Source organism: Megalops cyprinoides, chromosome 12, assembly GCF_013368585.1.
Source record: "Megalops cyprinoides isolate fMegCyp1 chromosome 12, fMegCyp1.pri, whole genome shotgun sequence".
Taxonomy (NCBI): Eukaryota; Metazoa; Chordata; class Actinopteri; order Elopiformes; family Megalopidae; genus Megalops; species Megalops cyprinoides.
The window spans coordinates 20,009,396-20,032,840 of record NC_050594.1 but is presented as its reverse complement, the minus strand read 5'-3'; the positions used below and the strand labels follow the sequence as shown (position 1 = coordinate 20,032,840).

The 23,445-nt window shown below is 47.5% G+C and overlaps 1 protein-coding gene across 1 annotated transcript in view; it reads right to left on the bottom strand.

Moving 5' to 3' along the window:
* Window positions 1–23,445, bottom strand: part of sptb (spectrin, beta, erythrocytic) — a 29,991-nt gene that overhangs the window by 2,381 nt on the left and 4,165 nt on the right. The window contains exons 2-32 of the mRNA XM_036541734.1: window positions 22,069–22,300; window positions 15,550–15,701; window positions 15,053–15,226; window positions 14,433–14,530; window positions 14,008–14,088; window positions 13,739–13,854; window positions 13,500–13,612; window positions 13,070–13,257; window positions 12,657–12,774; window positions 12,339–12,497; window positions 11,484–11,786; window positions 10,856–11,006; window positions 9,202–10,072; window positions 8,868–9,005; window positions 7,971–8,727; window positions 7,406–7,608; window positions 6,309–6,399; window positions 6,023–6,169; window positions 5,434–5,697; window positions 5,026–5,250; window positions 4,816–4,905; window positions 4,400–4,678; window positions 4,086–4,216; window positions 3,620–3,824; window positions 3,045–3,268; window positions 2,614–2,764; window positions 2,009–2,253; window positions 1,793–1,931; window positions 1,574–1,658; window positions 1,020–1,216; window positions 563–639 (exon numbers count right to left, since the gene is read on the bottom strand). Coding sequence (XP_036397627.1) covers window positions 563–639; window positions 1,020–1,216; window positions 1,574–1,658; window positions 1,793–1,931; window positions 2,009–2,253; window positions 2,614–2,764; window positions 3,045–3,268; window positions 3,620–3,824; window positions 4,086–4,216; window positions 4,400–4,678; window positions 4,816–4,905; window positions 5,026–5,250; window positions 5,434–5,697; window positions 6,023–6,169; window positions 6,309–6,399; window positions 7,406–7,608; window positions 7,971–8,727; window positions 8,868–9,005; window positions 9,202–10,072; window positions 10,856–11,006; window positions 11,484–11,786; window positions 12,339–12,497; window positions 12,657–12,774; window positions 13,070–13,257; window positions 13,500–13,612; window positions 13,739–13,854; window positions 14,008–14,088; window positions 14,433–14,530; window positions 15,053–15,226; window positions 15,550–15,701; window positions 22,069–22,216 — 6,320 coding nt within the window. The 5' untranslated portion in view covers window positions 22,217–22,300. The remainder of the gene's footprint in view (window positions 1–562; window positions 640–1,019; window positions 1,217–1,573; window positions 1,659–1,792; window positions 1,932–2,008; window positions 2,254–2,613; window positions 2,765–3,044; window positions 3,269–3,619; window positions 3,825–4,085; window positions 4,217–4,399; window positions 4,679–4,815; window positions 4,906–5,025; window positions 5,251–5,433; window positions 5,698–6,022; window positions 6,170–6,308; window positions 6,400–7,405; window positions 7,609–7,970; window positions 8,728–8,867; window positions 9,006–9,201; window positions 10,073–10,855; window positions 11,007–11,483; window positions 11,787–12,338; window positions 12,498–12,656; window positions 12,775–13,069; window positions 13,258–13,499; window positions 13,613–13,738; window positions 13,855–14,007; window positions 14,089–14,432; window positions 14,531–15,052; window positions 15,227–15,549; window positions 15,702–22,068; window positions 22,301–23,445) is intronic.

Sequence of the window (23,445 nt, the reverse complement as noted above, 5' to 3'; positions counted from 1 at the left end):
ACTTTGTTGCGTTATCTCTATATCTATGAACATTGCCTGTTAAATACATATATTAACATGACCATATCAAGCTCAAAACAGAAAAGGTACTGCTCTATCGTGTGTGTGTGTGTGTGTGTGTGTGTGTGTGTGTGTGTGTGTGTGGGGGGGGGGGGGGGGGGGGGAGTAATAATCCCTGTGTAAAAATAACTCGAACACAACCATTACATTAACATTTTAGCAAAAATTAGAAATGCTTAACCGAATGAAATGAACCTGCCTCTTTGGAGAACTCATACTGTTCAAAGCAGTGGGTATGAACCTTTCAAGCAGCATTAGAAATTAAAACTGCTGTAAAACAGCAATGTGTTTCAGGAGGCTCCATACTGCAACATCTCTCTGGCCTGTATATGGTTCAGCAGCCAGCAGGGAGAGCAAAAGCACTCTGTAATGGTACTGAAAGGAAGCCCAGGAATGGCAAACCAAGAAGTCCGCAGCGAGGGCCCCCAGAACAGTGGGAGGGGAGAGGGGTTTTGCAGGGTGGACTGAGTGACACTGACTGTCCCGAGGGGCTGACACTCACCTGCTGTCCTTCTCAGTGCGCTGCTCTTCCTCCGTTCTTAACTGCTGCTGCTGCTTCCTGAGCTCCAGCAGCTCCAGCTGAGATGCAACAGTCAGGAGATCACAGGACCAATATATACCAGTCAGGGGATCACAGCACAGAGATGTAGCACAGTCAGGAGACCACAGCACAGATATATAGTATAATCAGGAGACCACAGCATAGAGATATAGTATAGTCAAGAGACCACAGCACAGAGATACAGTATAGTCAGGAAACCACAGCACAGAGATACAGTATAGTCAAGAGACCACAGCACAGAGATAACACAGGAATTTGCAGTATGGAAATGTAGTGCAATCAAGAGATTCTCAGTACATTCAACCCTTACTTTGACCGCTAATGAAACCCTCAGAAATACAGACAGACACACAGACGGAACGACAGACGGACATACAGAGTTTATATACCAACACACCGTGGTGAGGCGCTCCAGCGCTGCAAAGCGCTCCTCCCAGGTGGCAGTGGACTTCTCGAAGGCCTCGTGCCTCTTCAGGAGCTTCTCCACCTCGTCCACCGTCTGGCCCAGGTCTCTGCTCGCTACATAAGGCTCCTGTGCAATCAGCCAAGCCTCCGCCACAGACGCATCACGCGCAAACTGGCACACCTCCAGCACTGCAAATCGTTTAACAATATCATTTAACAGTGATACATCACTCATTTAACAATGATACACTTCCGTGTCAATTCACTCCTGTTCTTTTGTGCTGGCAGTTGCTCTGAATAAGAGAGTCTGCTAAATGAATGTAGTAATGTGATGCAACAACAGGGAATGACATCAGAGTTCATTATATCAAGAAACTGAAGATTACTCAAAGAAAGAAAGTGTGATGCAGGTGACTAACAGTAAAGTCAAAACGCGTCCTCAGTGTATACGCTGTTTTTAAATTAAGAACCAAACCCCTGCTTCTAATTCCTGGGTCTACCAAAGAAAGGAGTGGAAAAACAGGTGAAGCCTGGTGCTGGACTCACAGAGTCTTAGCCAGTCCCATCTGTCGTCCCACTTGGTCATCATCTCCTTCTTCTTTTCCATCACCTGGACCAACTTCTCTTTGATCTGTGGCAGAAGAGAGGATGTTGCAAAGAAACAGTCTAATGCATCTCCTGAGCTGAACCATCAACATCCAGCACCAGTAAACCAAGTGAGCCTGCAGATTACACAAGATGGTCCGAGATCTTTCCAGCTGTCACCTCTGCAGAGTCCCGGTGTCGGCGTGCCAGGAGGGCACGACCCAGGTCCACGCAGGAAGCGAATTTGGGACCCCTGGCATCGATCTCAGAGCGGATGCCCTGGTGGTACTTCATCAGAAGCTCCACAGAGGACACGTCTCTGAAAGAGGAGATCAAGCTTTCAGTCTCCAGTAGCTCTGTTTCCCCATCACCTGCCATGACCCGGCTCCCTCTCACCTGGGCTTCTCCTGCGTCTCTATCTGCTGGATGATGCTCTCCATCCAGGCCATCAGGTCCCTCACCATGGTGAAGAAGCGGAACTTGTCGGCTGTGTCGACCAGGCGCGCCCTGCGTCCGTCGCAGGCATCCAGCAGGCCCTTCCAGGCCTCCACCACCTCGCGCTCCATGGTCTGGATGGCATTGGCCTGGTCGCCCGCATACTGAGCGTGCAGCCGGGCCGCTGTCTCCTGGAACTGCTGGACCTGTGGGTAGAGGGGCAGGGAGAGAGAAAGAGGCAGGGAAGAGTGAGAGTCAGAGAGAGTGAGAGAGGGAGAGGGGTGGGGGGGGGGGGGCGGTGGACGAATGCTCTGAAATTCACAAACACATTTTGTGCAGGAGGGCTGTGGTATGTGAAGCTTCACACAGAAAAATTCAAAACCATCGATACACTTCTTCACTTTGAATCTTCACTAAGATCACACTGCAACTATCAAAATGCAGCAGGATATCTAATTATCGCAACTTTATATGAAGTCACAGAGCACACTTTTCAAAAATCCCCTGTCTATCTCCCAAAAAGTCTAAATTCATTTCAAGGGAAACGTTCTGCCGGCCATCTGTACCTGTTTGCCTAGCGTGCTGATATCCCTCTCGAAGGCAGCGTGCATGCGATGGAAGGACTCAGCTTTGCTGAAGTCCTCACCCACATCGTCGGGCAGCTGGGTCTGCTTCTCCTGAATCTGGGCCACAAGCTCCTTCCCATCGTAGAAGTACCTGAGAACCAGAGGTGTAGAGTCATTGCAATCATTTAGTAGACGCTCTTATCCAGCACAATAGAACATAAGTGTATCCATTCAAGTTAAATGAGCAACAGTGTCAGACCAGGCTAGCAACACTCCCAGACCAGTGAATGTGAGCATAACATTATTCAGGCTCTACCATAACTTGTGCAATTTCACTAGGCAATGGAAGCCAACTGTACTACCACGCATCAGCTATGCTCAGGGTGTTGGCTAACTGATGTGATCTCCACCATCATCTGTCCCAGACTCACTTCAGCAGGTCGTAGGAGGATGTGAGGAGCTGCGCACGGGTATCGATGAGCTCCAGCAGGTCCGCCCAGCTCTCATTCACGCTGTCTTTCCACTCCGCCATGGTAGCTGCCTCACTGTGACCTGACTCAATCAGCTCGTCGATCGTCTGGTTCACCGCGTCCACACGCTCCTGACCCACAGATCCCGTTTCCCGGGCGAAATCACGGAACTTATCCCGCAGGATCTGTTTTGATGGAGACAAACAAAGGCATATAACACAAATGAGAGGACTTGGCATAAGTGAAAAATTCAGGCACAGGTTAGGTTTTTCCATTTTATATTACATCATCGGCATTTATCACATGTTCTTATCCAGAGCGACTTACATAAGTTACAGGTTTTACATGTTATCCATTTATACAGGCAACTCTGGGTTAAGTACCTTGCCCAAGGGCACAACAACAGCGCCCTAGTGGGGAATCGAACCAGCAATCTTTTGGTTACAAATCCCACTCCTTACCATTATGCTATACTGCTGTTTTTTTGGAACTCATGCTATGGGCCATTGTCAACCAGAGAGGCATTGTGCATGTACCGTGACATGGTCGAGGTCCTGGCCCATCTCCTGGGAGGACGCCACCACGTCGCGTTCGGCGATCCACTGCTCCAGGTCCTCCACCTCACGGCTCAGCAGGAAGTGGTGGTAGACGTGGTCCAGCTTCTTCCTGCGCTCCTCTGCCAGGTCCTTCAAGCCTGCGTACTGTTTGTCGACCTGGCCCTGCCGTCGGATGATGGCCTCGCTGCAGGTAGAGAGAGGCATGAACTTCTTAACCATCCCCCTCACTGACACTGACAAAAGGAGGCACAATAACAATGTAGAGAGGCCCTGGTAATGCTCAAAATGCTCAACAATCCACAATGAGACTCTGTGTAGAGATTTGACCTCAGTGTGACTTGCAAATTGTTCACATGTATTCTGAGTAATACTGTAAGCTATGTGAGCAACATGCACATTGCTATGTGTCCATATCCTAGACGGTCATTAAGAGGGAGTCACGCACCCATCAGGATGGTCTTCTGCCAGCATCTTCTGTGCACGGTCAGCCAGCTTCTGCACAGAATCTGCATAGTCATCCACATTCTGCTTCAGAATCAGGTGCCTCTTTAACATCAGCATGGCACTCTGCTCATCCTGGGAAGGGAACGGAGAGAGGCAACACACTTGAGCCTACCAGTCAACTCATGCTGTAGTGAAAAGACAAAATCAGCTCTCACCAGAATACCCAGCACTAGGGGTTCTAGCATCCCATAAGCAGGGGGACTCAGTCAGGCCAAGCAGTTAGCTGTCCACTGCAGTTCTCCTCACTGTCCTCACCTTTGCCTTCTCGTCAGCGATCATGTACAGCTCCTGCTCCCCGATCCAGGCCTCGGCCTCGTCTGCATCGTTGTAGTACTGCTGTGCCCGGTTGGACTCGGCCAGGCGGCCCCTGCGCTTGGCGGTCTCCTCCTGCAGCTGCGCCCACACCTCCTCCAGCTCCTTCATCTGCTGCCCGATGCGCTCCGATTCGGGGCTCTCCGCCGCCACCATTCGCCTGCCACGCTCCAGCACCTCGTCGATCCGCGGCTGGTGCCCCTCGATCTCCCGCTGTAAGGTCTGCAGCGGGGGGACAGACACAGGGTCAGGCTGAGAAATTAGGAATGCCCAGCCATGTTTACTGGACCTGTGTAGAAACAGGACCTCAGCCTCAGAACATCTGTGGTCACCTATGTGGTAATGGTAGATGAACTCACCTGATTCTTCTTGAGAAGCAGCTGGACTGCTTGGAGGTTGTTTCCGTGCTCCTCCGACTTTGCCAAGGGCAACCTCTCTTCAACCCAGAGCTTCCGAGAGAAAGAGAGAGACACACACACAGTTCCAATAATGTCTTTTGCTGCACAGAATCTCTACCTCTCAGTTTCATCACCACAGCGGGATGCAGATGTACAGGTGCATGCTCTCACAATCTCATCGGCGAGGTCCCGGTAGAACTGGTGCACGGCCTTGGCGGCCTCCAGCTTTCCTCGCCGCTGTTCCAGAGGGGTGAAGAGCTGCTGGAACTCCTGCTGTAGACCCTGCAGCTCGGCCTCCAGCTCCGGCCGGTCTTCCCGCAGGGGCGCCTGGCTCTGTACCGCCTCCTGCAGCTCTTCCAGCTCCTGTGCGCCATCCCGCACCTTATTCTCCGTAATCTGGGTGAGGGACAGACATATTCCAGCAGTCAGGGAGGGTCAGACAAGTTCCTTATAGCTAGGTCTCCCTCGGAAAATGCCTTTGCTTTAGCAAACCTAGAGCTGTTGTACTTCAGGGTGAACTTTTGAATTTGGAAAAGACAGCAGCCTTTGTCTCATATACACACATGCGCACACACATACCTGATGTTTCTTGAGCAGGATGTTGGCATTGGTCAGGTCCTTCACCTCCTCATCCCCTTGCAGTTGCTGCTGCAGGTTTCCCAGCCACTTTTTGACATCAGCTAGGCGCTGGTCGTATAACTCAGAGCGGTTGGCGTCAAACAGGAGGCGGTCCTTTTCCCGTGTGGTGGACTCCAGCTTGTCCCAAAGATCATGCAGCTGGGCCAGGCGCTCCTTCACTATGGGCTCGAACTCTGGTTTAGCCTGCATTAATTCATGCCCCTCCTGCACAGACATGCACAGCTGAGGTTAGCGACATCACTCTTACAGGGCACAGTAAGAAGCATTCCCATGGGAGATTTGAGAAATGGAAACACTTATGTTTTCTGAAACAATATAATCAACAATTAAAAAGCAATGAGTAAAGAAGCTAATGCACACAACTCCTCTTATCCTCTCTAATCCTCCTAGGTCTCTGCCCATCCAGATTATTTCTAACCCACTGCTCCTCAGGGTTTTCTTGTTGCACACTCTAAAACTCCCCATCCATCCCCTCCCATGCCGACCCCCCTGCAGACGACCACCTAACTTTTTCCCCCCGGTGCCCTACCTGGTCAATTTTGTTCAGCCAGTCCTTATTGGAGGACAATTCGGCCATGAAGGCCTGGTGCTTTTGCCACTTGCTGTGAAGGTTGCGTGCTTCATCGTACGAGGTGTCCTGAGCGGTCAGCATCTTCTCGTTTATCCAAAGGGTTAGCTGAGAGGCGGAAGGGAAAGAAATGGATGGGAGGGATATAATTGTCAGGATGACCAGACACAAGCCTGAGGCTGAGTGGTTTTGGGAGACAAAGGAGAGTCTTGAAATGATTTAAGGAATGGATTGAAACAGAACTTACATCTTGAGTGTTTTGCAGGAAGTGCTGAAGGTCGCGGTTGTCTTTCAGTTTCCCGGACACCTCGTCAGCTTTCCTTCGGTTGGTGTCGTATCTGTAGAGATCCCACACGCAGGTCAGATCCTACCACTAGCTCCCCACCCTCTGAGACCACACTGCAGTTCACTGTCCAAAGATCACGTGCAATAGTCTGCAAGACTGCTACCTCTCAGTACTGTAGAGTGTTATACTGTTAAAATGAATATGCAACTCCTTTTAGCTATACTATGCGGCTAAGAGCACTTTCAGATCAATACCCATCATTGCATAGCCTGTCTAGCACTGCAAGAGAGCCAGGCAGCTCAAATGAATGGAAAAAGCAGTCGCTTCAAGCTACATGCTCATATATTAACAACACTAGACTGTCAATGTCTGACTCAGTGCACAAATATATATGGCTGAATGATCTGAACAACAGAAAATTAAAGAGAGAACATTGTTCAAAACAATTCCAACTGAGGTGTTTTAACATGTGTGTGGGATGGTGATTCAATCAAGTCTACAAAAACCAACTTACAAAAACACACAAAACATTCTCCAAAATGTTAAACTGGAACAAAAATGTGTTGGATTGTTTTGGTTCAAAACCTCAGTTTGAGAAAACATTACCCACAATTGCAATTATTATAACACCCATGTGGAAAGCCAAAGTGCACATGAATATTTTATATTGTCTTCTTATTAAATGCTAATTGTCTGAGTACAAAAGCAGTATTTAAATGAATGGTGATGAAATGTAATATTTTATTCAAAATGTTCATTTATGATTTTAAATAATGTGCTGTATTATACACTGTATGGCAAGTCTGTTCGTATAAGAATGCTTCCAAGGTGACCAAATGATAATAGTTGTGTTACTATAATACTTATGAAATACTGCATGATAACACTTGGGATTACCTTAAAATGTGGATTAATAAAAAGGAAAAGATTTACCCTTCAAAACTAAAATGAAGGACTTTTTACTTGTGAAGTGTATGCATGTAACAGTATACTAATACTGCTAATAAGCAGTATTTTGCATTGGCATGTCCAGAAAAAAACAAAACAGACAGACTAACCTGTTTTGGATGGAGCCTATCTTGTCTTTGACCCTCTCAGAGTAAAGGTTTCCAGTGTCCACCAGTCTCTGTCCACCATCTATTGTGGACACAATCTTCTCTTCATTGGCATCCATGGTGTTAACAAAGTCCTCATGCTTCTTTAGGGCCTGCTCTGCCCCATCCAGGGTGTCAGGAAGGTCCGCATGGGCAAGGATGTACTCCTGCCAAAGTTTAGATGAATGACAATACACATCAGGGTGAGGGAGTGTTTGAACACATGGATCTTATTACAGCCCCTTCATATAGTGGGACACAGGCAACATAACTCTTCAATCATTTAAAGATGAATGACACAAAACAGTCGAGTATAAGACCCTGAGCATTTTAAACACTGAACAACAAGCCATTACTGTGGTAGCAAACCATTAACCTCTGCACTTACACCTTACAGCAATGTTATTACCAGAGTGTTCTCATTCTGCTATGTGTGGTCTTGTCTAAATCAGAAACTCACATGAAAACCTGTGTATTCAGTGCAACATTACATATGACTAGGAACTAGTGACAGCTCTGAGGTGTGTACCTGGTTGTTGAGGATGGCCTCTGCTTGCTTAGCATCCCTCATGAACTGCTGGAAGCCAAGCCCCTGCTCAAGGAAGTTCTTGCGGCTGTCCCACATCTTGTGCAGCTCATCCCAGCCTGTGTCCAGGCCCTTCAGCCTCTGCTCCAGCTGCTGATACTGTGGGTCAGTCTCGCCTTGCGTCACCTTTGTGCCTGTGTCCTTCACCCGATGGTAGTCTTCTTCGTGCTGGTCCATGTCTTGGTGGACCGCATCGTGCAGGTCCAGGAGCTGCTCAGCTTCGGGCAGGGTGGCGGGCATCTCCTCAGATGCGATGGCCTTCTGTGTCTTGAAGAGCCAGGATTGGAAGTCATCCAGGTCCTGCAGGAAGGTCTGCAGCTTGCTCACTTCTCCCAGGGAATCTTCCCTGTCCTTCAGTGTTTTCTTCAGCTCTTCCCAGGCTTGGTCCAGCTCTTGCTGTCGGCGTAATATGTTAGCCGCGTTTTCTGGGTGGTCCTTGGCCAACTTTTGCGCCTCATCATTCAGGAAGTCCAACTTGTCCTCAATAGCTGCCAGGTCCCTCTCCATGCCGTACAGCTTCCTCTGAATGGTCATAACAGCTGCCAGGTCATTGCCAAGGTCCTGTGTGGATTCAATGACACGTGTCTTGTCCTTGATCCAGGCCTCAGTCTCATCACATTCCAGCCCGTAGTTGTGCAAGCTGAGCGCTGAGTCCACCTTGCGTTTCTTTTCCTCCACCATTGCCTTGAAAGCATCCCACCTGCAGATGTTAAGATTTTTAATGAGCACAGAATATAAATAGCATTTTCAAAAACTACTGAGGTTTAGACTAAACTACTGTTACTAAATGGTGGTTCAAGCAACCTCTGATAACTACAAATATATGGACACAAATCTTACCTTTTGTTAAGACGTGTTTGACAGTCCTTCACGCTCTTCATGCTGGGGTGTCTGCTGTCTTCCAACTGCTTCACTGCTTTGTTCACATCATCAACTCGTGACTGAACATTACCCATCTCTTGGGCAAGGATACTCAACCTACCAGAATGGCAAGAATGTGTTATATCACAATCATAAAACATTACTAAAATCACAGGTGCTAAACAGACTAAATTAAATTAAATGCGACGAAACCCAGGCTAATGTAAAGAACTGATTTGTTATTTAATATTTCCTTAGGAATAGAAACAGATGAACCTATAACCCCTATTCACACAACGTAGGTGACAAGTACCTGTTTTGCACCACCTCCAGATCCTCCAGCTTCTCTGGTGTCTCCAGCCCAACCAGCCACGTTTCCTTCTGGCTCATCCAGAGCTCGCACGCATCTGTCTCACTAAAGATTGTGTACAGAGCCATAGCGTCCTCCAGCTTCTTCTTCCGCAGGTCAGACAGGGACAGGAGCTCCATGTACAGGTCTCGAATTTCCCTGAGTCTACGTTGGATGTCTGGTGTGTTGCGCAGCTCCTCCGGCAGACTGTTGGCTTGCTTGGACAAGGCATCAATGGTGGCCGCGTTCTTGGTCGCCTCGTCCTGCAGGTTGCGATGCTTCTTGACCAGCCGCTGGGTGCTGTATTCATCCTGACCTACGTCGTCGCTGGTCATCTGCCGCCGGGCGTCCAGCAGCCAGGCCTTGAGGTCGTCCGCGTCGCCCTGGAACTGGAAGAACCGCTGAGTGTCCTGGAGGTTCCGCTTCCGGAACGCGGCCAGCTCCTCCAGCTGCTGCCACTGCCGCTGCACATCGTTCATGCGCTCCTGGATCTCATGCGCCCCGAAGTGCTTGGCCTGCACCATACTGTCCCCATCCTCCATGATCTGCTGCAGGTGCGCACGCCGGGCCCCCAGTTCGTCCTCGAAGGCACTGTGCTTGCTCTGTAGCACCAGCACGCTGGTCAGGTCCTTGCCGTGGTCCAGTGAGGAGAAGATGTGCTCCTTCTCCTTGATCCAGCTCTCCAGCTCTGCCATCTCCCAGAAGAAATTACACCGGCGCCGGGACTGCTCCAGACGAGCCTTGCGCTGGGCTGCCAGAACGCAGAGCTCCTGGTAACACAGGTCCACGTGCTGCACCCGATCACGGATTACTTGTGGGTCACATGGCTTGTAGGCTAAGGGAAAACATCAAACATGATTCACAACTAGACTAGATAAAGTTATTGGGCAAAAACGAACGAAATGTCCAAGTATTTGCAAGCTTTTAAGCTAATTAGCTTGTCGGAAGTATACATAGACTTTATTTTAAAAAAAGGCAAATATTAGTTGAATGAGTGAATGCAGATTAAAATGAGATTGTTGGGTTAATAAGCATTCACCACATTTGGGTGTGGCTGAATGTTGCAAGGAACAATGAAGCATTACCATGACATAAATCTGCAATCCACACCCTGTCAGTGTGCTACATCAGAAATGAAAGAGTGATGACTACTACTGTAAGCTGTTGACATACTGTATGTGAAATACCTTTTTGACAGCTAGCTATAATAGGCACAGCTTATGAACAAGGGTGACAAAAAGACACACATCTACACACTATGAAAAACAAATGCGCCAAACATGATCCCAATCTACAAATTCTCTGAACATTTAAGGGAAAATCATGTTTTGTGGCCATAATATGCATGGCTGGGCATGTTCAAGGACCAAGAGCCATGATAAGCATTGTAGTCATGACTAATTGTATGCACATCTACAGTTATTGTGCATGTCAAATTTGTGCAAAATCAACATGTACCATGATATTTCTGAAAGGAAACAAGGGTGATTAAAGGAGTATTTGACCTCTGATGTGCCAAGATGGTGAAATATATATTAATAACTTTAAAAAAACATATATTGCTTTTAGCTGTTTTTTACATTTTCTGGGTGGTCCTTATCACAAATACCCCACTCACAGTCTCCATTGGCGAATTTGAGGGCAGCAGCATTAGCTGTTCGCACTCTCTCAGCCTGTGTGCCGATGTCAGCTTCCACTAGGGCATGATTCTCCAGCAGATCATTCACTTCCATAAGGTGCTTCCCAAAATCTGGGGAAAGGAGCCGAGCCTGGGAGCAACAGGAGGAAGGGGAGGTGAAGGACAAACCGACTCAGATACTTCTGACCATGATACTGTTTCATATAAATCATATGTAACGGGTGGTCTCTTGCGTTGTGTTTTAATGTGATGTTACGTGGGTCGGCGAGCGAGCGAGTTTCGAACTGAGGTTCTTACTGCTCGCTGCCAACCCCTTAAAGCCAGCGTCGTTGCCAGTTGAGCTAAAGGCAAATTGCCGTTAGCCTGTCGGCAACAACGCTACTTAGCCAGGTCTCAGAGGGAGTGACGTAGCCGCTGCAACCACTCGGCTACCTGCTACCCGCTACCTAAGGCTTTACGCAGGACTCACACGAGCTAATCACTTCAGCTCCGCTACACATACATCAGCGTTGTTACAACCATGTGATAATAATTACAACATTACAGACAGCACAAGACAAAAAGTCCACGGGGGGACGCGGTGTCACAGTCCTCCTCGGTCTCGCACCTTCATCTCGTCCATCCAGTTGATGATGTGGAGCATCTCCTGGAAGATCCTCTGTAGGGTGAGGTTCTTCTCCATGCGTCCCCGCCGGGCTTTGAGCAGCTCCAGCAGGTAGTCCCACAGACGCAGGATGTTGTCCTTGCGCGCGTTGATGCGCTTGGTGTCGTGGTACTTCTCCGACTCCAGCTCCCGGGACACGGCCACGAGCGCCTGGATGCGCTCCTCGTACGCTGCGATGTCCGTCTCGATCGCGTCGTGCTTCTTCTTCGCCGCCTCCACCGCCGGCAGGTCGTAACCAAAGTTGTCCTGGTAGGCAAAAACCAAGAATGATACAGAGCGGAACTTTGAATTTAATAGGATCATCATCATGTGATCCTCACACAGATATCTTCATTACATTTCCTTTCAGGAAGAAGTAAAAAGGTTGGACTAATTAATGTTGCCTCTGTCAGTCCAGGTCTTATACTGTATCAGTCGAAAGTTTGGACAAGATAATGGGAACCATGTATTTTGACATTTTGATATAAAGATTTATGCTTAAATGCCTGTAATTTGTTTCTTAGACAAAAATAAATAGTGAAGTTGATGTCTATCTATGAATTCCTTTCCAAAAAAGTTTATAATTTTTTTTGGCTATTTTGAAGAATTTAAAATATTTAATAGGTGTAATTTGTTTAGAACACTCTTTTGGTCACTGCATAATTCCATTTGTGCTATTTTATCGTTTTGATGTCTTTACTATTATTCTAAATGTGGATATAGAATAATGTGAAAATAGTAAAAATAAAGAAAGAAAAGTATGTCCAAACTTTGGATTGAGATACTGTGTGACCCTGTATGAACTGTACGCATCATCACCTGAGCCACAAGCCTCTGGTTCTCCAGCAGCCAGGTTTCCCTCATGGCGGCCTTCCTGTCAAAGCGCCGGGCCATCTGCTCCAGCTTCTCCTGCCGGATCAGCTCGTCCCGCAGAACACGCTCTCGCTCGTGCTCTGCCCGCTCCAGCCGCTCCCAGGCCTGCGGGAGAGAGTCAGCAAACACTGACCATCACCAGATGGTCAAACTCGCTGATTTCCCTTAAAAACATGCAATCAAATGCAGACATACGCTGGAAAAAACACCAATTGCACACATATGCTAATATGCCAATATGCAAACACCCATCTGGCCTCTCACCCTGTTGATATCGGCCACCAGGGCCCCCTCACGCGGTGTGTACACCCTCTGGTTGTTGGCCCTCATGCGGCTCTGGATGGTGAAGAGCAGAACCTCCAGGTTGCCTTTCTCCTGGAACCTGCAAATATCAGACCACAGTCCTTTCGGCAATGGCTATGGCATATTTAATTTCAGGTAGACGAGTATGTTTCAGTCCAAGGGAAGTAGGGGTTCGTTAGTGCATTATAATACAACTTAGTATTCCTAATACTAATAAAGGACTGGTTGCACAGTGAGAGAGCTAGTTAGGGTCGAATCTCTTGCAAGTGTTTCAGCGGCAGTTGGGTTTGTGTCTAAGACTGACTACATTAAAATACTAAATGATACTCAAAAGAGTTGTTCTTCAGTGCTGTGTCTGGGACTGGTTCACTCACTTGGGTGGTTTCTCCATGGTGCGGTAGGTGTTGAAGGCCTGTAGTTGCTGCTGGACACCAGTCAGAGAATTAGCCAATTTGCGGTTGTTCAGAACGATGATGGTCTGCTCGATCCACGTCAGCAGGTCTGAGGCAAGGCTCTCATACTTGTCAATCATTTTCTCTGTCTCAATAGCTTGGTCCAGCACCTGCAGAAACAGACAGACAGAGGGATGGAGCAGGACAGACAGCAAGAATGAAGGACACAGGCAGAGAAGTAAATGTAGAAACATTCCAGGTAGAAAATGGCATTTGGTCCAATGGACTACAAAATATTAATATCTGATGTAAGAATCTGAAAACATAAACACAGTGAACAGAGCACTATGCCAGTCAACAGGTAGCATGGCACTGCTGCAGGGTGAAAAGTTAAGTGATACCAGGTCCTCACCTTCCCAACCCTCTTCCCCTCTACCGCCAGTGCCTTCATTTTGGAGAAGTAGTGATAGAAGGCTACAACATAGGTGATGATGGACTTCTCATCAGGGTTGTCTGTGAACACATCTGTGAAGAACCCAGCGGAGTCAGAATCACAAGGGAAGGGGTTCACAGAAGTCGCTTTCACAGTCATTCATTGATTCATTATTCAGAATGAAAAGACATGCACACCCTGCAGGGTGTGACACCTACCTTCTGGGTCCAGCAGTTTGGTTACACCTAGTTTCTGCTCGGCTACAGTGAAGGCTTGCTGGAGGTTGTGGGTTGGATTGGACGTCCGCAGCTTGCCATAGTCCACCAAATCAGGCCTGGACACAGACAAAGAGAGAAAGAGAGTGAGAAAAAGAGCAGGAAAGAAAGATAAAGGTATGCAGAAGGTGAAAGAGAGAGTGAGAGTGAGTGAGTCTGTATATGAGTTAGACAGAGAATAAAGGTGTATATGCAGCAGGTTAAGACTATACCTGTGTTTGTGGATAAGAGCATTAAATGCCATGCCATCTTTCCAGCTCGTGGTGAAGTTGGTGATGTTGACATTTGGATAACTGTAAAACAGAAAGAGAAAAAAAATGAAAAGGGTGCCATCAACATACTTTCAAAACTACTTTAAAAAATTAGTGTCTTTTATCTGCTTTTTCCTTAGGTCGGGAAATAATTTCCCCATATTTTACCCATTTCTCGTGAGAGTTTTCTGTTATTTTCTGATTACCCCTGGAAACCACTGTCCAATGCCTTGTGACACTGCCATTATAAACATGCTCTACACTTATGTTTAGCAAATTTTCAGTGACTGATTGGTACAGTAGATGGTCAAGCCAAAATGCTGGCTCAGTTAAACCTGTTCTAAGCAATGAGTAAACCGAATAATTTAAACTATGATCTTCCTCACCCAGCAGTCTTCATCTGGCACCAGAGCAGCAGGGCATCCTTGGCCGAGCGTGTCTCTCTGTGGTCCGCCTGCCCAGTCTCTACTATGATGTCTTGAATCTGTGAACAACGTACAGTGAAAGTTAACTTACACCAGCTGACACTGATGAGGCATTGGGTGAGCTGCTGAATGTGAGGGGAATTCTAGTAGCACTGGAAGAGAACATCTTATGCTTTACCAAGGTTTGCTAATTATTGCAATGATTTATTTTCCCACGGAACCTTTCGTTAATTAGAGAGCAGGATTTGTGGAGTACAGCCAGAAAGACTAAATACAACAGAGAATAAATTTAGATGCAACTCCCATTGAGCACTGGTGCACTGGGGGAAATAACAAGCAGAGATTGGTCATTTGTTTCCTCTCGTTAAAAAAATTTTAAACGATGCAATAGACCATACTGTACAAAGCAACAATTTCGAAAAACAGTTCAGTAAAATTACACAATTAAAAATAAATGCCCTCCCCCCTACTTCAAGATTATACAATACAAATAACTAACATTATGCACAATGACCTCCTCCAGTTTGAGAGGCACTGTGCACATATGAGATACTGGTTCCAGCTCTGGTTGCGCCACTCACCTGGAAGCGCAGGATGATGGTCCAGATGAGGCCCAGAATGAGGCGGTGGTTGCCGTCGACGATGTCATGGGAGCCCATGTTCTCCAGGTGCACCCTCTGCTCCTTGAGAAACTGCAGGGCCTTGTCCACATTCTCCAGGCAGTGGATCCGCATGCGGCCTTTGGTGGGCTTGGGCTGCGGAGACGGGCAGGCAAAAGGGAATTTGTGCTGCGTGTAAGACGCACAAGTACACGGCAAAAACCCTGACCCAAGGCCATGAAGCAAGGGGAGGAAAGGACTGACACTGAAGGGTAAGGGGTGTACATAATTAGATATGTATATGTATATACATATACATGGATTACAGTCAGATGCTTATACACAGTACACACATACATATGTATATGTATATCTGTATATGTATATGGTTGGCTAGGGCTGATAGGTGCTGCTGAGTGGTAGAATAGGACTGTCTGGCGTGGCTGACTGAGGCTATGCAGGCACACACATGTACTTACCAGCCGCTCACCAGACAGGACCTCCAGCAGTTTTATCAGCATGCGACCGTCCCGCAGGTCGAGGTAGAGGTCCGAGATCCTGCAGCTCACCCGAGAGAGGATGGAGTTCACCCATTTTGTGAACGTCTTCTTTTGAACTGCTTCTCGCTCATCTGCAGGGGGGGGACATGGGGGAAGTTGGATTTTTCTAAGGCAAGAGCCATGCCTTTTTTGATGTTGTCAACTTCTTTGCTTAGAGGAAGAGCTATCATAAATGACAAGTTATTTTTAGATTCTGCTGCTTTACCTGAGAACACAGGTCTTTTAACTTCCCCACAAATATGTCTCAATTCTCTCAGGACTCAAGACAAGCAAGCATACTCATCAGAATTTAAAACTGGGGCTGTTACAGTACGTTCAGAATATCATAGGCAATGACTCAATACACATTGATATGCAAAATTAAGCAATGAAGGTATATTAAAATAAAAAAAAACCTGCCTAGGAGCCAGATGGTTTTAAAATCTGTTCATTTTGTGGACTGTGCATGTGATTTTAGATTGGCAATGTGGGGCTGGCATTGGGTTTGCATTATCTAAGCATCTTACTGTGTCTCACACCTCTTACAGCCAAGGGATACGACCTCAATGAATGTAATGAATGGGCCCACAGCCCAAAGTCTGCAGGGCCTCATCCCAGTCCAGTGAAAGCACTGCCTCTTTAATTTGGAGCAGAATACCACAAGAATGGAGGGGAGGACAGGGAAACATCTGAAGATAAGATGACAGCTTCATTTATTATGGAGGGATGCGAATATCCCACTTGGCTGGCGACATGGCTTTGAATATCACCTCTTCCTTTTCTCACGTTCACACTCACAAAACTTGCAAACACCACAGATCCGTATGTTTATGTCTACACGTGTATAGTTGTGTGCATTTGTGTGTATGTGTATTTTCTGGTGTAAGGGCACTCATGTGAAAACTAATGTGAAAATGCATGTGCATGTGTCCATTATGTGACTACACTTTATGTGTGAACATATCTGTGTGTGTGTGTGTGTGTGTGTGTGTGAGAGAGAGAGAGAAAGAGTTAGAGAGGGAGAGAAATATGGACAGACAGATATAAAGAGGGACACAAGGAGAGAGGGAGAGAGAAAGAATGAGTGTTCCTGTGAGAGAGAGAGAAAAAGAGGAAAAAAAGAGAGAACATGTGTGAGAGGACTGTACGTTTATCCTTTTCCCCAAACTAAGAGAACAAAATTGTGAATCTGCAATGACTTTCACAATAAATGATTCAGAGTGTGGAGAAGCAGAAAAAAAGGAGAGGGAGGAGGTCAGAGAGCGAGAAAATGAGCAAGGCAGTGAACTGCATGCTTTTAGCCCTGGCCTGCGGAGATTGTGGAGATCATCTGAACATTTCTTTTAAACGTCACAGGATCACTTACCACTATTGTACCTACACTGCATGGCTAAAAAATTGTGAAAACCATAGACTTTTCATGTTCTTTTTTTAACCACCAAAGAAATCAGCCTTTTAATAAATGATGTTACATCCTGTTTCCTTATTGTCATTATAAATTCAGCACGCAAATCCTCCCAGATCCAGGATCATCAGGGAAAGAAAACAAATAATGAAAACAAACAAATAAAATCAATTTTGAAGTAGTTTGTGGATTTACAACAAATTTTAAGAGTGCTGGTAAGAACATTTTTCTTTTCCATAAAAAACAGCAGGCAAGGGCAGTGGGCTCTGATAGTGTGTCTTATGACTTGGTGACCCATCTCTCCCTGTCTAAAGCAGCTTATACCCTAACCCCTGCTTACCCCCCCTGCCAAAACCCCACTCTAACTAAGGCTACCAAGTCATTTTACATGCAACAAATGGAGCTGTAGCATTTTACAATTACTTGTGCAGTCTGTTCCTCTGTGTGCTGTTTGAGGGTGTCTGTGCCTTGTCTTTCAGTGCTTTTAGCAGCAGCAGAGGCCTCGGTCCTTCAAATACTTCAAATATTGTTCGGCACACAGGATCTCAGTGATCTCAGCTTTCCCCACGACACAAACTACCGCTGCATGACTTATTCATTCTGATGGATTTTCCCTGTATGCAATGTGGTTGTGTTTTTTTTCCTAAGAGTCAGCTCTTATTGGAAGTGGCTTTCAGTCTCAGTGTGTTCCGGCCCTGTCTGAGTCATTGCAGTGAGATCGGCCGAGCGGGAGGAACACCCCGGGTAACAGTGCTAGGGCAGAAAGCCGGGGTAACAGCATAACAGGGAGAGGGCAGAGAATTAGGGTAGCAGGGAGAGGGCAGAGAATTAGGGTAGCAGGGTGTGGGGAGAACACTGGGGATACGGACAAGGAGAGAAGGCCCGTTACAGGGCAAGGGTAGAAGGTCGGGATGACAGGTTGAAGGGGGCGTGTCCAGGCAATAGGGTGAGGGCAGAAGTTAAAGCAGGAGAGGAAAATGCTTGAGGACCACTACTTTAGCCATTAAACAATTTGAAATACCCAAGGGACCATGCTCCTATTTTTTATTGTGAGGAGCCCAAAATCAAAATACTGTTCTGCAGGTATTACTGCAACATAGAGACAAAAAGGTCTCTTGCTATCAGAATAAACACAAGTTTAAGCCCCTAACGTTTTGTTCCTCTTACACAGCCAAGATAACTTTTTGAACACACACCAGCTCAAAACACAGAGGGACACTGGGGACAGAACTGGCCAATACCAACACACAGAAAAAAGCGGAGAGGAATACTGGCCTCTGTTCAACCCTCAGCACAGTCCTCTCTCATCACCTACATACCTGCCAGAGAAACTGTCACCGTTCCCACAATTTCCTGGGAACAGGCCACCAGGGTTGGATGCTGAGAGGTCACAGCTATTGACCTTCATTAATGAAATATATAATATCATCACCTCCCCTTCTGGACAGAAGAATGACTTAATACATAAGGCTTTAATTTAACAGAGTATACATTTTGTGTGCTTTCCTCCCACCTGACTCTTCTCTCCCACAGCACCAATGCAGGGATCCCGCATAGTTTTGCAGAAACTTGCATGGATTAGCGGAAACACACTGCAACTGACAATGGCTTTCACCAAAAAATACTACAGTTTGAATTCTCAGAATGGCAGTCGTCACACTGTTTATGGATAATTTAAGAGATGCTATGCAGCATTTTTATATCCTTCAACAGCGATTTACAGCCTTCAGGAGAAAAAAACATGTTAGAAAATGGATTTGTGTGAAAGGTTTGGAGCTGAGGACTCTGCAAGAAGAGGTAAATGGGTGGTGATGGGGGGCAAACACTCTTCATGCTCAATGTGACCCAAATGGAGACAGACTCAAGGAAAGGCACTATAGTGGTCAATCATGCACGCATTTCAATATCATGAGGATTCCACAAGGAATAAATAGCTAAATGAAAATAAAACCGTCAGCGGAACATCGACCCCCCACCTTCGCGGAGCGGGAAAAAACAGATGTAGACCGTTTTAGGCGTGTGCACCATGAAATATTCAAGCCCAACTCAGCGAACAATTGGGGCACCGCTGCTCCAAAATAAATAAATAAATACAGACGCATTTGAAAAGGCCGTTCCCAGAAGAAGCACGGCTTCTGCTGCCTCTGCTGCTCTCTCCCAGCAGCAGAACGAGCTCCCCACATGCTCACACACCACCCTGTCCCACACGCAGCACGAGGCAGGGGGGGGAGACCGGGACCGGGGCTCTCCTCACGCCACCCAAGACAGGTACCTTGCAGCTGCCGGAAGCGCCCGTCCAGGATGGAGTTGTAGCATATGTTGGAGGTGCTATAGCTCAGCCAGCGTGCACGCCTCATATTCCGGGATGAGAGCTGGGGTGGTGGGGGGCTCTGCCGCAGGGGAACGAAGGAGGAGGAGGAGGACAAGGAGGAGAAAGGGGAGAGCCCCGGCGCAGCGGCGGGCGCCGGTATTCCCAGGAGGGCGCCGTTCTTCTCGGGCTGGTGCTCCGGCTCTGGTTTGGTGCGGCCCTCGCCCCGCGCCGCCCGCCTCCCGTCGCCCCGCTGAGCCCGGTGCACCGGCGGGGTGCTCCTGCTCCTGTTGCCCGCGCTCACCCGGCCGGGGGTCTCCTTGCCGACGCCGCTGACTCCGCTCACCCGGCCGGACGCCTCCCCGCTCCCCCCGTTGGCCCGGCCGGCTGCTTCCCTGCCAGTCTTCAGGCTGATCTTGACCTCGCGGAGCCGCGTCTGGCAGACGGGGGCGCGGCACAGACAGGGGCTGCTCATCCTGGCCAGGGGACGGACTCGGTCCGGCACAGCTCAGCTCTTCTCTCGGTCTGTCCGTCTGCCGCTCCCGGTCTCTCGCTCCCCCGCTTCAGTAATGGTGCTGCGCTCGCATCAGAGTGGCTCAGCCGCCTCAGCCATGCATACAATATTCCCCTGAACACGTGTGCTCCTGACTACGCAGCTCAGCTCCAGCCCCCTGCCCCCCCAAGCCCTCCCCGCAGTGATGTCATCAAGCATCAAGCACAGGGAGCTAGGCAGGCTGTTTAATTCAGGCATTCAAGTAAAGTCGATCTGCGTGGGTGTGTACATGTGTATGTGTCTGCTTGTGCGTGTATTTGTGCATTTGCATGTGCATGTGTGTGTGTATGTGTGTGTGTGTGCTTTTTTGCTTAAGCATAAGCACATGTGCGCTTGAGTGATCATAACTATTAAGTCTGAGGTAATGCATCGGAGTATACGCCTGTCTCCCTGATTGCATTACAGAAACATCAGCGCTCCAGAAAACACTGAACACCGACTCCCACACAGAGGCATTCATTTCATTTAAAGAGGCAGAGGAGGTGAATTCTGCAAACAGCCCTCCTACTGGCTTCAGGCAGGTGAGCATCTGGGTCTGGTCTGGGCAGGGGAGCAGCTCGCTCCAGTCCAGGACAGGCGTATCACACTTATTCACAGCTAAAATCAGTGTAAGGTTGTGAGAGCTGCCCCCCCCCCCCCTCCTCTCAACTGCACAGCCACAGCCTTTCAGTGCCTCAGTGTCTCAGAGATGACACTATTTAAAACCCTGCGCCTCCTGACGAGTAACCCCACATGTGTGTTCGGGATTACTACCCCCTGCAGATATCCCTGGGATGACTGGAGCAAAGGGGCAGCTGCCCAGATCCGTCAGGGAAGCATTCAGGCAATTCCAGAAAGCTCCCAGCAATCCGGAGGGCGGGGGCACCGTGTCACTATTTGACAACTGCGGCTGCCGGGCAGGAGGGAGTGACCCAGAGGCTGTGTGTTACACGGCCTCTGACTAGATGTCAAGGTGAGCCGTTATTGTTCCTGTAGAATGCTGCCATAGCAGGCTTCTTTTACTGCTGTTCTTCACTGTGCCCTGCTTTAAATGCATAGGGCACAGGCACCAAGGCGATTTCCCCTTACTCTTGTACCCCGTCTAAAGCTTAGGCTTGACTTTACTGTCCACTCACTTGGAAATTTTTTATTATGTAACAGTCAAAAGTTTGGACACGACTTTTCTTCTTTATTTTTACTATTTTCCACATTTTAGAATAATAGTAAAGACATAAAGACTGTGAAATAACATAAATGGAAATATGCAGTGACCAAAAAAGTGTTAAACAAATCAAAACTATCTTATATTTTAGATTCTTCAAAGTAGCTGGAAAATATTTTTAATATATACATATTTTTTGGAAATATATTCATATATAGGCATAAACTTCACTATTTATATTTGTCTAAGAAACAAATTCTAAGCATTAAGCATAAGTCTTTAGATCAAAATGTCTTTGAATCATGTTTCCCATTATCTTAATCAGTGACCAAAGTTTTGACTAGTACTGTAGAAGAAATGTGGGAAAAAACTACAATGGTTTCTCCAAGGAGCAGACCAATATATTATTATACAGCATGTTCAAGGATCTACTTGACACTGCCTGTTTTCTGGACTTTAGTAATGGGATTGATCTCTGTGGAATCTTAGAGGAAATGCAGAGTGATGTTGGGAGCTAACTGAATTACACAAAGTACACCCAGTGTGGTTACATTTACAGAATGGAAGTGTCTGGGGCCAAGGGAATTGTGAATCCAACAGTGGGCTGAGTCAAGGCCTCAGTGGAAGGACAGAGTTGCCATTGGGGGTTTCAAACTTCGGCCCACAGACGTACGCACCTTAAAATATCGAACTGACACCAAAAGACGACTCTCTGTAAGAGTCCACAGTTAAGAACCAAGACAGAGTGAGGAGACCCCCACAAATGTATCATGCACACAGCAGAATGCTGCATCAGGGCTAAGATGTGACAGGTCATCAGCAAGCCTCTTTCAAGAGAACAGACCTGGAATCATAGACAGAACCACTCACATTGCCGTCAGTTCCCAGCACGACAAACACTAGCAACTGAGAACAGCTCACAGCAGCCCCGTATCATTCAGTCAAGGCAGAATCTGTTTTATTAACCCCCGTTCAGCCAACATCAACACCACCACCAAATTGCCCTGTTATAACAGCCCAGATTATAAAAGACCCCCCCCCCATCCTCTCACCTGCGAGGGCTTTGATGCGGGAGCGCTCAAAGAGCCGAGCGGAGCTGTTGTCGTTGTCCAGCTCCTCATCGGAGAGCTCGAACCTGGTGTTGATGTGACTGTACTGCTGCGTTATTTCGACGTTGTCAAAGTCTGTAGTGGAGGTCATGGCTGCCGCAGGGTGGAGTCTTCAGGTCTTGGTGTAGGAGCGGTGGGGGGAGGGGCAGACAGACGGAGCTCACACACGAGGCCTCTGAAACACACAGATAAATATACACAAGCTGGATCTAATACTCACCAACAATAAAGCCATATATATTCCAGCCCTTTAATTTTTATGTCTATTCAAATGACAAAACAGTTGCATCTATACTCTATGTATATGTATTGTAGGATAGCAGTGCAGTCCAGTGGTAAGGAGCAAGGCCTGTAAACGAAAAGTTGCTGGTTCAATTCCCTGCTGGGGCACTGCTGCTGTACCCTTGGACAAAGCACAGCTCACGACTGCCTCAGTAAATATCCAGCTGTATAAATGGATAAAATTGCAACCTATGTAAGTCACTCTGTATAAAAGCATCTGCTTAATGACAATTATGTAATGTAAGTATATTTAGCTGCAAGAACTAAAGTGACAAGGTAGTCTCTATGAGCTAACAACGTATACGGGAGGGCAGGGGTGTCACACACAGATATCATCAACAGGCTTGGCCTCAAGGGCAGCAGAGATCACACTCCCTCCCTCCTCCATCCCTTACTCACAAAATACAAACCACTGTTGAAAAAAAAACACAGCAGAGAGACTGCTAGGCACTGTAAAGAACTGGTCAACCATACAACACAGCATGACAAACATCACACTGAAATGCACAGCGGCAGTGGCCGGCCCATTGTCAGGCACAACTTGCCATGACCTTCTTTCTTCTCAGAAACAGATCCCTCCCCTAAACCCACAGGTTAGCGCTGGTGCCCATTTTCAGGGTAAAATGTCTCTGACTGTTACTCAGTTCAGCAGGAGAGCATGCGTGTGCTGGTGCGGAATGGCGGGTGAGGGTTAGGGGCTCTGATAGCTGTATCTTTGGGAGCCACGCTGCTCTTGTGCTGCCTTATCACCCCTGTGCAGGGGCAGGGCTACCCCCTGTGTGACGGAGTATGGTGACTGCCCTCCTCCAGCACACGTGTGTGCGTGCGTATGTGCCCGTGTATGTGTGTGTGTGTGTGTGTGTGTGTATGCGCTTGTATGTGAATGTATGTGTGTTACACACATAATGCTAGGCATGGTGATTTGAAAAAAAAAAACAGAAAGATTCGAGGGCAGTCACTGACATGTTGTCCTTCTAGAATAAATAAAATGTGCAAACAGCCAGATGACAACATGTTTTACAACATCATAACAATTGA